The sequence below is a fragment of the Pygocentrus nattereri genome, chromosome 9, assembly GCF_015220715.1.
Source record: "Pygocentrus nattereri isolate fPygNat1 chromosome 9, fPygNat1.pri, whole genome shotgun sequence".
Taxonomy (NCBI): domain Eukaryota; kingdom Metazoa; phylum Chordata; class Actinopteri; order Characiformes; family Serrasalmidae; genus Pygocentrus; species Pygocentrus nattereri.
The window spans coordinates 22,243,321-22,256,186 of NC_051219.1; the positions used below are offsets into that span (position 1 = coordinate 22,243,321).

General features: G+C 42.0%; 1 protein-coding gene across 2 annotated transcripts in view; it reads left to right on the forward strand.

Moving 5' to 3' along the window:
* LOC108412136 (leucine-rich repeat-containing G-protein coupled receptor 6) overlaps positions 1-12,866 on the forward strand; it is an 82,354-nt gene that overhangs the window by 35,545 nt on the left and 33,943 nt on the right. For both annotated transcript variants that reach the window (XM_017684048.2, XM_017684049.2), the window contains exons 3-4: positions 10,837-10,908; positions 12,709-12,780. In XM_017684048.2, coding sequence (XP_017539537.1) covers positions 10,837-10,908; positions 12,709-12,780 — 144 coding nt within the window. The remainder of the gene's footprint in view (positions 1-10,836; positions 10,909-12,708; positions 12,781-12,866) is intronic.

Sequence of the window (12,866 nt, forward strand, 5' to 3'; positions counted from 1 at the left end):
AATAATATTAACTATAGTGTGGATTATTTAGGTAACAGGTCAAAAGTCATAGTGTAAGTTCTGCTGGCTGCTGTAACCGGATCAGTTTGATTGACATCCTTCAAAGAGTATATATGTGTGTGTGTGTGTGTGTGTGTGTGTGTGTGTGTGTGTGTGTGTGTCTGAACCTACCGCAGTGCCCCCCCCCCCAGGCCCCCCGCCACAAAAATAAACCCACAGCTGTGCTCATATGGAGTGAATTAGTGAGCGTGTGAGGTGACGTGTTCCACAGATCAGATCTGAGAGGAGTCAATTCAGTCTGAGACAGAAATTAAAGTAATAGAATTTAATAGAATTTATTTAATAGAAATGAAAATAACATAATAATTTACATTTTACATTTCCAAAAAAATTTGGAATCTCGAGTGTTCTGTGTGTCACTCTGTACCTGTCTTACAACTTCCATTCTTTTCAGTTTCTTTTCACTTTCAGTTTCTCAACAAAGATTATTTAACTGTAGGTCATAAGGATTAATATTATTTTTACATTGATTAGTTTGTTGTGTGTTTTTGATAAAATTAACTATTACATATTGTTGGAAAGGCCAGTAAAATATACAGTAGCACATACTGTATAATATGCAGCAAAATGTACAGCTACATACAGGAAAATGTGTAAAGGTGTTTAAGGTGTTTCTGGTGTTTAATGTATTTAAAAGTGTTTAAGATGTTTAATGTAATTAAGGTGTTTCAGGTGTTTAAGGTGTTGAGTGTTTAAGATGTTTAATGTGTTTAAGTTGTTTAAAGTGTTTAAGGTGTTTCAGTGTTTTAGGTATTTAAAGTGTTTAAGGTGTTTAAGGTGTTATAGGTATTTAAGATGTTTAAGGTGTTTAACGTGTTTAAGGTGTTTCAGGTGTTTAAGGTGTTTCAGTATTTTAGTGTAAAGTGTAAAGTGTTGACGTAAACTAAATCTGCTTTCGGGGAGTTAAACCAATTTTAGATGCAGGGTCACATTTATAAACACATTAATATTGTATTTACACTAATAATATTTTCTAAATTTTTTTTTTTGCTCTGGCTTGATTCTAAAGACATGGTGAAGCACAGATTGTTCTGTTTTACAGTCGAGGATCTTTCAGAGGACAGTCCTGCAGAGAACCCTCCTTTAGCTCTTTGGCTATGGACCAGCTTTAGGATTGTGTGTAGATCACAGACTCCGAGTTTCACTCTCGGCATTTGTGCTTTTTTTTCTTTTGAACTCTCTCTGTTATTAATGACCTCAGCTCTTCAGCCAGAGCTTCATTCACTCCACTTCATCTCACATCCTCTCCTTTGCGGCCTGTAATTACACTGCGAGCGCAGAGCTGAGTCAGCACTGCAGGTGGATTAAAACTAATCATTAAAACTTTAACTGTTGCTGAGAATAAAGACTGTTTACTGTAGAAGGTTATGATTAGCCTTATATGCAAAATGCTAACCTGCTCTCATAAACAGTGTTTGCGCACAGCAGTCAAAACCCTTTCACTGCTCATGTTAATAAGCAGGTACACTGAAAGGAATTATGGGTAAAACAATGCTGGGAAAAGCCTGATGTTTGATTTCAGAAGGAAGTGTCTCAATTCAGAATAACTAGTTATTCTGCAGAAATTAAAGTGAAAGTTCTGTAAATCCTGCAATATTAATCTGTATTAAACTGAAAACATTACAGAAACATGATCTGTAATGTTTATGATCTTTAGGAACTTTTTTGTTGAAAATATCAGACACATTCCCAACATCTTGGGACAGGAGCATGTTTACACTGTGTTAGATCAGCTTTCTATTAACAGTACATAATACCCATTTGGGGAACCCCCGACCATGACAGATGCTGGATTTAGAACATTACACTGTTAACAATCTAGATGGTCCTCTTCTTCTTTGGCCCAGAGAACACAGAGGTTGTTTCTTTACACCACAATACACTTTTTCACTGAGCATCAGTCAATTTTAGATGAGCTTGAGTCCTGAGAACACACAATATATATCACAGGCATCAGAAGCATCTTGGAGTTTAATGCAGTGCTCTCCGAGGGGTCAAAAGTCACAGGAATTCAGATGTGGTTTTTGCCCTTTCCTTGTAGGGTGAAATCTCAAAAATCCTTGTAGTCGCTCATTGAGGAACATTGGGCCTCATTCTCCACCATATTCCTAAATTTGTTCTTAAATGTACTCTTAAAAAGGGCCTAAGTAAATATCTCCATCAGATTCATGACATGTTCTTACCTAAAAACAAATCCCTAATTTCACAAACACCGGTGAAAATAAGTTTTGTGCGACATATCGTCTTATTGTTTAAACACAGGTCAAAGTAGATTTATAAACCACTGCATAATATGCTCAATGGTCACTTCATTGAGTCCACCTCTTTCTTTCTACACTCATTGTCCACTTTATCAGCTCCACTGACCATAGATGAGCACTTTGTAGTCCACCTATTTCTCATCTGTTTCTCTTTTCATCTCAGACTTTGCACCTACAAGGTGGACAAAGAAGGTAGGACTGTCTAATAGAGTGGACAGTGAGTGGACACAGTGTTGAGGAGCCAGAGTGTTCCTGAAGTCACTGTGTCTCCTCACTCTGCTCCTCTTCATAGATCAATCAGAGCAGAACGTTTGTCTGAAACTCAGCCCTTCCACATTCTCCACTAAAACCTGATTTTATCCCCAAGTCTGATTTTAGTGTCTTCTGAAAGCCGGACATGATATCACACACACCCTCATACACACCTTCACACACTCACAACATCAAACACACAGCAGATCTGATCAAACACAGAAGATGAAAGAGGCACGAAACTCAGATAAAATTCTCACAATGATGGAAACAACAACAACAGCAACATCACACTGCATATGTTTATCCAGCTTAGCAGCAGAAACAGAATTGAGGAATGAATAAACCCTCAGGAGTGCAAAGTTACAAAGTTACATCTACACTATATTGCCAAAAGTATTCACTCACCCATCCAAATCATTGAATTCAGGTGTTCCAATCACTTCCAAAACCAAGCACCTAGGCATGCAGACTGCTTCTACAAACATTTGTGAAAGAATGGGTCACTCTCAGGAGCTCAGTGAATTCCAATGTGGTACCGTGAGAGGACGCCACCTGTGCAAACAAGTCCACTAGTGAAATTTCATCCATCCATCCATCCATCCACCCATCCATCCATCCATCCATCCATCCATCCATCCATCCATTATCTTCCGCTTCTCCGGGGTTCGGGTCGCGGGGGCAGCATCCTAAGCAATGAGGCCCAGACCTCCCTTTCCCCAGCCACTTCCACTAGCTCTCCAAGGGGGATTCCGAGGCACTCCCAGACCACCTGGGCGATATAGTCATGCCAGCGTGTCCTGGGTCTTCCCCAGGGTCTTCTACCATGTGGACTTGCCTGTGACACCTCCCGAGGGAGGCGTCCAGGAGGCCTTATTCTTATTCTTACCCAAAGCTCATGACCATAGGTGAGGGTGGGAATGTAGATCCACCGGTAAATCGAGAGCCTTGCCTTATGGCTCAGCTCTTTCTTTACCACAACAGACCGGTAAAGAGCCCACATCACTGCTGACGCACCACCAATCCGCCTGTCAATCTCCCGCTCCCTTGTACCATCACTCATGAACAAGACCCCGAGATACTTGAACTCCTCCACTTGAAGCAAGAGCCTATCCCCGACCCAGAGAGGGCTCTCCGCCTTTTTCCGCCTGAGAACCATGGTCTCGGATTTAGAGGTACTGATTCTCATCCCGGCCACTTCACACTCGGCTGCAAACTGATCCAGTGAAAGCTGAAGTTCGCTCCCTGATGTCCGCAATAGGACCACATCATCTGCAAACAGCAGCGATGTGACCCTGAGGTCACCAAACCGGACACCCTCCATCCCCTGACTGCGCCTAGAAATTCTATCCATAAAAATTATGAATAGAATCAGTGACAAAGGGCAGCCCTGACGGAGTCCAACTCTCACTGGGAAGGAGTCTGACTTACTGCTGGCTATGCGAACCAAACTCCTGCTTTGTTTGTACAGGGCTTGAGCAAAGAGCCATGTACCCCATACTCCCGAAGCACCTCCCACAGAATACCCTGGGGAACACAGTTCTCCAGATCAGGCAAACTCCCATGAACCCTCCAGATTCTGGAGAGGGTGAAGAGTTGGTCCAGTGTTCCATGACCAGGGCGGAACCCGCACTGCTCCTCTTGGATCCGAGATTCGACTATAAGCCAGACTCTCTTCTCCAGTACCCCTGCATAGACCTTACCAGGGAGGCTGAGGAGTGTGATTCCCCTGTAGTTGGAACACACCCTCCGGTCCCGATGTCCACGCAATGTTGAAAAGGCGTGTCAGCCAAGACAGCCCCACAACATCCAGAGCCTTGAGGAACTCCAGACGGATCTCATCCACCCCTGGAGCCTTGCCACCAAGGAGCTTCTTAACTACGTTAGTGACTTAGGCCTCAGTAATGGACAAGCCTATTCCCATGTCCCCAGACTCTGCCATCTCCACTATATACCATCTCCACTATATACAGTGCTAGTGGCAAACTGCTTTCCCCTTCTGAGTCGCCTGACGGTTTGCCAGAATCTTTTCGGAGCCGACTTAATGTCACTTTCCAAGGCCTCACCAAACTCCTCCCACACACGGGTTTTTGCCTTGGCGACGACTGAAGCCGCAGATCGCTTGGCCTGTCGATACCTGCCAGCCTGCCTCTGGTGTCCCACAGGCCAACCATGCCCGGTAGGACTCCTTCTTCAGCTTGACGGCATCTCTCACCTGGGGTGTCCACCACCGGGTTCGAGGATTACCACCCCGACAGGCACCAACTACCTTGCGGCCATTCAACAATGGAGGAGCGGAACATGGCCCATTCTGAGTCAATGTCCCCCACCTCCCCCGATATCTGGTCAGAGTTCTGACGGAGGTGTGAGTTGAAGATCAATCTGACAGGTTCTTCTGCCAGATGTTCCCAGCAAGCTCTCTTTACCCGAGTGTCCAAAACACTTGGACGCAAGTCCGATGACACGACTACAAAGTCAATCATTGAACTGCGGCCTAGGGTGTCCTGGTGCCATGTGCACTTATGGACATCCTTGTATTCAAACATGGTGTTTGTGATGAACAAACTGTCGTTTGCACAGAAGTCCAAAAACTGAACACCTCTCGGGTTCAGATCAGAGAGGCCATTCCTCCCAATCACACCCCTCCAAGTCTCACTGTCATGTGAAATTTCCCCTGCTACAAATATTCCACAGTCAACTGTCAGTGGTATTATAATACAGAGGAAGCAATTGGGCTGCGATGGACTGGCGACCTGTCCAGGGTGTATCCTGCCTTCCGCCCGAAGACTGCTGGGATAGGCTCCAGCTCCCCCCCGCGACCCTGACGGAGAAGCGGCTTAGAAAATGGATGGATGGATGGATGGAAGCAATTGGGAATGACAGCAACTCAGCCACAAAGTGGCAGGCCACGTAAAATGACAGAGTGGGGTCAGTGGATGCTGAGGCGCATAGTGCACAGAGGTCGCCAATTTTCTGCAGAGACAAGTGTAAAATTTGGTGGAGGGGGGATTATAGTGTGTGGCTGTTTTTCAGGAGTTGGGCTCAGCCCCTTAGTTCCAGTGAAAGGAACTCTTAATGCTTCAGCAGACCAAGAGACTTTGGACAATTTCATGCTCCCAACTTTGTGGGAAAAGTTCAGGGATGGCCCATACCTGTTCCAACATGACTGCACATCAGTGCACAAAGACAGGTCCATACAGATATGGATGAGCGAGTGTGGAACAAGTCCTGACCTCAACCTGATAGATCACCTTTGGGATGAATTAGAGCGGAGACTGTGAGCCAGGCCTTCTTGTCAAACATCGTTGTCTAACTTCACAAAGGCGTTTTGGAAGAATAATAAAAAAGTCCCATAAATACACTCCTATCCTTGTGGAAAGCCTTCCCAGAAGAGTTGAAGCTGTTATAGCTGCAAAGGGACACCATATTAAACCCCATAGATTAAGAATGGGATGTTACTCAAGTTCATATGCGTGTGAAGGCAAATGAGCAAATACTTTTGGCAATACAGTGTGCATTAGTGTTGAGAGTTGAGTCTCCTGTCTACACTGCCAAAAAATATCAAAAACAATAAACATGCAAAAAATATTTTTTTGTCTTCAAAACAATACTGTAAACACAACATTATTTCTTCAGATTCAAATCATAAAATATCTCCTACTTACAGACGCTAATGTGATCTGTATTGATTTCACATAATTTGGGATCTTATCTAGAAATAGAACCCAATAGTGACGGATGAAGATGATGACAGTAGCGATGATAGTGATGATGAAGATGATAGTGGTTATGATGATGCGGTGCTGATTATAATGATAGTGATGATGGTGGTAATGATTGTGGTGATGATGGTTATGATGCTGGTGATGATTTTGGTGATGTGGTGATTGTAATGATGGTTATAATGATGGTAAGTATTGTGGTGATGTGATGGCGATGTGGTGATTGTGATGATGGTGCTGATGCAGTAGTGGTGGTCATGATGATGATGATGATGAAGATGATAGTGGTGAGTTTGTGGTGATGTGGGGATTGTGGTAAATGTAATGATGGCGAGTGTGTGGTGGTGATTATGGAAGTTGATGATGTGATGATGTTGATCATGGTGAACCATCTGACCTCAGGAGAGCTTCTTTCTCCAAACAAGGTTGAAAAAAAATTTACTTCCAAAGAATCATGATCTCATCAGATAATGAAGATGGATACTTTGCAGGTTCGAAAGCACCATGTCCAGATCTCCAGACATTTGTCAGTTTTGAGGTAATAGCCTTTCGCTCTGTGCTGGTTGAAAAGCTGAAGATTTGTTCAAACTGCTTTGATATGGTGATCCAGTAATATAATAAAATGATGGCCATTCCTCTATATAACTGGGGCTATGCACTTCACATCAGGAATCTCTCTGACTAGTCCAGCTCAGCAGCCTGAACTTAGACAGCATAACTGGGTGTGTTAAGCTGTCTAAGATCAGGCTGCTGAGTTGGACTAGTCAGAAAGACAGCATCCCTGATCAGTAATGACTGTCTGACAAGCTTTCTGATTTTTATACAATAGGTCTGACTTACAGCGGCTACCTGACCAGTAACACACATAAATGACTGTTTTCCAGTTGCCTTCCTATTTGAGACATTATGCTGCAACATAGGAGCAAATGGCCTGCCAGCTAACAATTGAGAGGAACAAAGTGTAACAGTAGACATATCTGTGGACAGTACGAGAAACACTTTATTCTCCAGTGGATGCTCTGATTCTGTAACTGTAAAATTTCAGCTCTTGTACTGGAAAGTTTCAGCTCTTCAGTTTCTGACAGTTGCAAAATTATCCTTTAGCTTTACAGCTCTAAATTTCTCTTTTAAGTGTTTAACCTAAGATAAATACTTAGCCCTCTAGGGTCTGAAGTTAATCTCTAAATTTGTACATATTCCTCTTAAATTCTTCTTTAAAGGCTCTTCATATAACATGATCCTCATATATTTCGTATCAAAATGCTCCATTATCTTCATCACTACTTTCCAAAACTACAGCAGCAAATTCAGCAGCTGTAAACTCTCTGCATACCATTTCATGTGTGTCTTCAATGTGGACTGAATGAAGAATGAAGGGTTTCCACTGTGATGGGTCAATCCTTAGTGATATGCTGAGTGTCCATTGGTGAGTTTCACACAAAATGTAGAGGGATACATGAACTCATCAGTTCCATACAGTGAGAGGCAGATGATGTGTAACTCAACCCCTCTTCATAGCCTCATAACTCCAGATGTCACGTATGATCTTGTGATAGGATGGAATAGAAGGGGCAGCTTCACAGATTCACGAAACGTTTTAACTGTTTCTGTGCTGGATTATCACAAAGAGAGAGAAACAGATAAAGAGACATTGAGAACATTAGAATTTGATGTTCAATGGACCCAGGAGGATTAAAGCACTGCTTAAACTAATTAATCTAACCTAAAATGATTGGTGTAGAATGTTGAAATTTTTAGCTATACATATTATTGTTATGTCCAATTGTATTAGTTAGTTGATGATAAATGTCTATTGGACAATATTCACAAATATATCTGGAGGAGAAGCAGCTACTGCTCTTTGAGTGATTAACGCTGCTTGAACAAAGCTTGTAGAAGCGCAGCCAGAAAACAGAAAAGACAGTTCAAGGTCCGTTTAAGTCCATTTCCCATTGCAGCTGACACTTTGGTTTTGAAGGGAGAGAAAGAACACGATGCAAAACAAATGTCTTCATAGCTGGACTGCAGAATTAGTCAACAAACAGTGCAATGAGGTACATAAATAAAGATCAGTGTTATGATCAAATGACAAGTGCCGTACACATGGATCTGAGCCTGCATGGAAAAAATTCATTCCCCGCTCAGATCATGCTGCGCTGCAGCCAAGCATCGAGGGAAACCGAGGATATCGCAACACGCAGAATGCCTATCAGGTTCTATTTTTCTTTCTTTCCGCTCACAATAGTCTCCTCAGTTACGACTGCAATTATCTCTCCGCAAACAAACCCATATTAAAACCAAAAAAGAGGCCATGATTAAAGTGTTACAGTATTTTGGCCCCCAATGAGGCGTCTAAGAGAAGACAGATGGGTAGCATGGGGGGCTAATGCTAACCAGCCGTCCTACATGTGCTGGCTTCTTTTGCCTAATGTCAGCAAAACCTTTGGTCTCCTACTGGACACTCGCTGCTAGTGGCTGCATTTGACCACTCCAATAACACATCCACTGTACCAGTCAGGGGCCTTTTAGTGATGAAGCACTGAGGACAGTCCAGAAAGCTGCTAAACACCAAGATCAACACACTTCACTCTCTGGAAATACTTATCTAAACTGATAGCAAAATGTGACTGAAATTCAGCAGAAATGCTCTGGTTCTTATAGCCACCTCTGAACCAAATAATGAAACACAATTTACAACATTTTACAGTCGTGCAGCCTTTACTTTCCACCATGAAAAGCCCTCTAAAGTCCAGCTCATAAACATGTTGTTAACACTGTAATAAGTTTCAGTTGGACTTTAAAAAGCCTCATTTTCATCTTATTATCCCTCTGAGGTCCAATTCAAACATTTGTGAGGTTTTATGTACCAAAACCAGCCACAGTTAATTTCTACATAATTGTTTTCCAGCCTTACTTTATCCCTTACAGTTAAACTGTTAAACTGTTCATGTTAGTGCACCTTTAAGACTGATATATGTAAATAAGCTCTGTTCTGATGGACTGTCCTGTACTGTGCCTCATTCAAAAAGAGGTCTGAAACACCTCTTATAACTTCAGTGTGAATGGGCTAAACTGCTGTAGGCTGAATGGGGGCGTCTAAACTGCTGTAGGCTGAATGGGGAGTCTATACTGCTGTAGGCTGAGTGGGTGGGGCTAAGTTGCTGTAGGCTATATGGGCAGGGCTAAACTGCTGTAGGCTGAGTGGGGCTCTAAACTCCTGCAGGCTGAATGGTTGGGGATAAACTGCTGTAGGCTGAGTGGGCAGGGCTAGACTGCTGTAGGCTGAATGGGTGTGGCTAAACTGCTGTAGGCTAAATGGGTGGGGCTAAACTAGGCTGATTATGTGGATATGTAGATGTTTTGGTTTTTGTGCCATCACAAAAACAGTGAATTCAAAAGATGCTGTTTTTGCAGTTTAATTTGTGCTAGACAGTGAATGACTTTAAGAAATTTAATATTTTAGAAGGTGAAGAAAATTGAGTTTTCTGTGAAATGGGATGTGTAGCCTGATTTGCTGTTTGGCAGCTGTTTTCAGTCTCAGTTTCATCATCAAAGTCAATTCAACACAGTGTTGGTGGTAAAAGCAGTGAAAGGCCTCACACCTCATCATCTGACTGAAGAGGGGGATTCATTAAACTTCTGCAGTAAAACAGATTAGTATGTGTTTGTGTGTGTGTGTGTGTGTGTGTGTGTGTGTGTGTGTGTGTGTGTGTGTGTGTGTGTGTGTAAGCTCTGTGTTCATCAGCACATTCTTCACTTCTCCATGTTCAGATGTAGCTCAGTCACACACATACACATTCTCAGAGCTCTACACACTCAGTTACTGAGGTCAGGACCCCCATCACTCACACTTTCACCTTCAAAAGCCTTTAAATTTCCTCTAAAGGACTTTTTACAGAATCTCCTTTGAAAGTAAACGTAATCTGTGGAAAGCATTAGGAATAATTAAAAAATTTAAAGGGAAAGAACAATAATAATTTGAATATTGTACATAAAGCCAGCTATGATTTAGGATTTTAGTGTTTGTGTGCTAAAAAAGAAAGTCAGCTCAAAGATGGCTTTGTGCTCCCTGCTGATCCCACTGCCTCTGTTATCTTCAGTCTACATCTTCTTATATAATTAACTGATTATATTAAAATACATATTACACAGCATTGAGCCTTTAGACTTAGATGATATTAAGCTTCTTTCACTTTCCATTTTGAAATCATTTGCAGCTTCTGCTGGTATGGGTTTCCTTTCTCTAATGCTAACAGTGCCCCTATGTGTGGAAGATGAACTATGACAAAGAGAATCAATTATCTACATAATTGGCAACACTGACATTCAAATTCATGCCCTAAATAAAGGATTACTCAACATTTTGAAATGAATACATTTAGAAGCATTTTTATGGCATTTTTTTTATCCCATGTTTTATATTGTATTTAGTTCTACAACACTTCTGTTCAGCTTTGCTAGCATCAGTGCTACCTGCCCGTAACCTTTACATACTGCTCTGTGTATGTGTTTGTAAATGACCTAAAAATGTTCTTCTGTAGGAGACTCTCTGGGAACCAGCTGAGGACCATCAGTGGCTCTGCCCTCCATGGCCTGAAAAACCTCAAAGTCCTGTAAGTACATAAACGTTCTTTCTCACAGCACCTCCTTCCCCCTAGCATGCTGGTAGCGGCTCTGTTTACCTAAATACTTGAACGCTGGCCTGAACGAGGTGGTGGGCTTTCTAACATCACTTCAGGAGCCAAAATGATTTACACATTCACACACCCAAACCAGCACAGAACCACAAACAGACCATACTGGTCAACATCTCATGCAAAGAGAATCTTCTAGTCAAAAGAATGAAGAGAGAGAGACAGAAAGAGGGAGAGGGAGATTGGAAGGAAGAGGAGAATAAAAACTGGGTTGTATTCTAATGAGTCCTGGAGAACACAGGCCTGTTCTTCATGTCAGAGGCGACTGTTTGAAGTCTGGCTTCACAATGCCTGTTGTGGCACCACGATCTGCTCGATAAAGACGTCTCAGCCACAAAGGCTCGTTTATTCGACCGAACACAGGCCGCTCTCTGCTGCGCGCTCAGATGTCAGGGGTTTCAGTCGATTGGCTGTGATAAAGCTGTCTGCTGCTGAATTAAAGCTGCTCTCTCACGTTGGAATCATTTGCTTTGAGCTCTATTGTTCTCCTGGTTCCTCCCGCACTTTCCCTCTTTTATTCTGAGAGTTCTACAAGCATGACATCAGCGGCCCACCCAAGGAGCTCCTTCGCCCTTTTCTCTCTCTCTCTTCCTCTCTCATTCTTTAGAGTTTCTCTCTTTTTTGTGAGTTCTGGTTTCCTCCGCTGAATAGTCCAGAATGCAGTGGCTCAAATTCTACCTGATTTCAGAAGCTCGGTTCTTTTCACACTGTTTTGGAAGCTGCAGCTGAACACGGTGTTCTGCTACAAGAGGACACTTTACATACTGTTTAAGGCATTAGATTAAAGCAATAGTTCAGCTAAGGATCTAATTCAAATATTTTTCCAGGATCTACCGAAATATGTTTGCTTTGCTTCCTGTAAAAATGAACAAAACAGTCAAATTAAGGCTTCAATATAGAGCTGCTACTGTGTTTAGCTTCATGCTAATGTGCTTTAGTAACTACATAAGTAAAGATTATTAGGCTGTCTATTAGAGATACTGAACACCTACATATAGTTTGAGACCAATTTTGATTTAGGCCTGCAGTTAGCGGCATGCTAATTGATGGTGGATAATCTTCTTTAACATGTTAGCTACATTAGCCTCATAGCTCCAGTGCCAAAAGACAGAAGCAAACTTAAGATGCTGTTCAGCTGATCTACTACTTTTGGATAGATTCGATTCTACACTGTGTTGGACGAAAACATTGTTTAGTTTTGTACCATTTCAAATCTAACATTCTAACAGCTGAACATTTTTAAAATCTTCAATGCAGCTACCTGAAGCACAATGTGTAAAGACTGCTCTGTGTGAAGCTACTATTGATATCAACATAGATAATTATAATATTGATATTTATTTAAGGGATTTTAACTGTAGAAATCCGATATTTGCTGCTTCCTGTATCAAAATGAACAAGAAAAACGCTAACATTCTGACCAGTGTTCAAGTCACATCAGAGTTATTTATGTAGTGTTTTTTAGAAAACCTGTCACCACAAAACAGAAAGCCTTTACAGAAAATCTGGGTCTGAGCCCCCATGAGTGTCACCAGGAGGTGGTCAGAAGGTCTGATTACACCATTTTAGAAATGACACATTTAGAGAAAAGTTATTATTTGAAGATTCTGTTGGAAATGACTACAATGCTGTTCAGAAAGAGTCAGATTTGGTTTGTGGATTGAGTGAATACTTAAGTTGACAGCTTTAGTATTTTGATCTTTCTCTAATTTTTTTAAGAATGCTGCAGAATAACCAGTTGGAGAGGCTGGACAGTGCTGACCCATGGGACCTGCCCAATCTTTTGTCACTGTGAGTAGCAAAGCTGACCTCAACCTCAAAAAAGTTTCTGTAATTCAGATTTAAATATGCAGAAATTAAACTTATCAGGACCAACA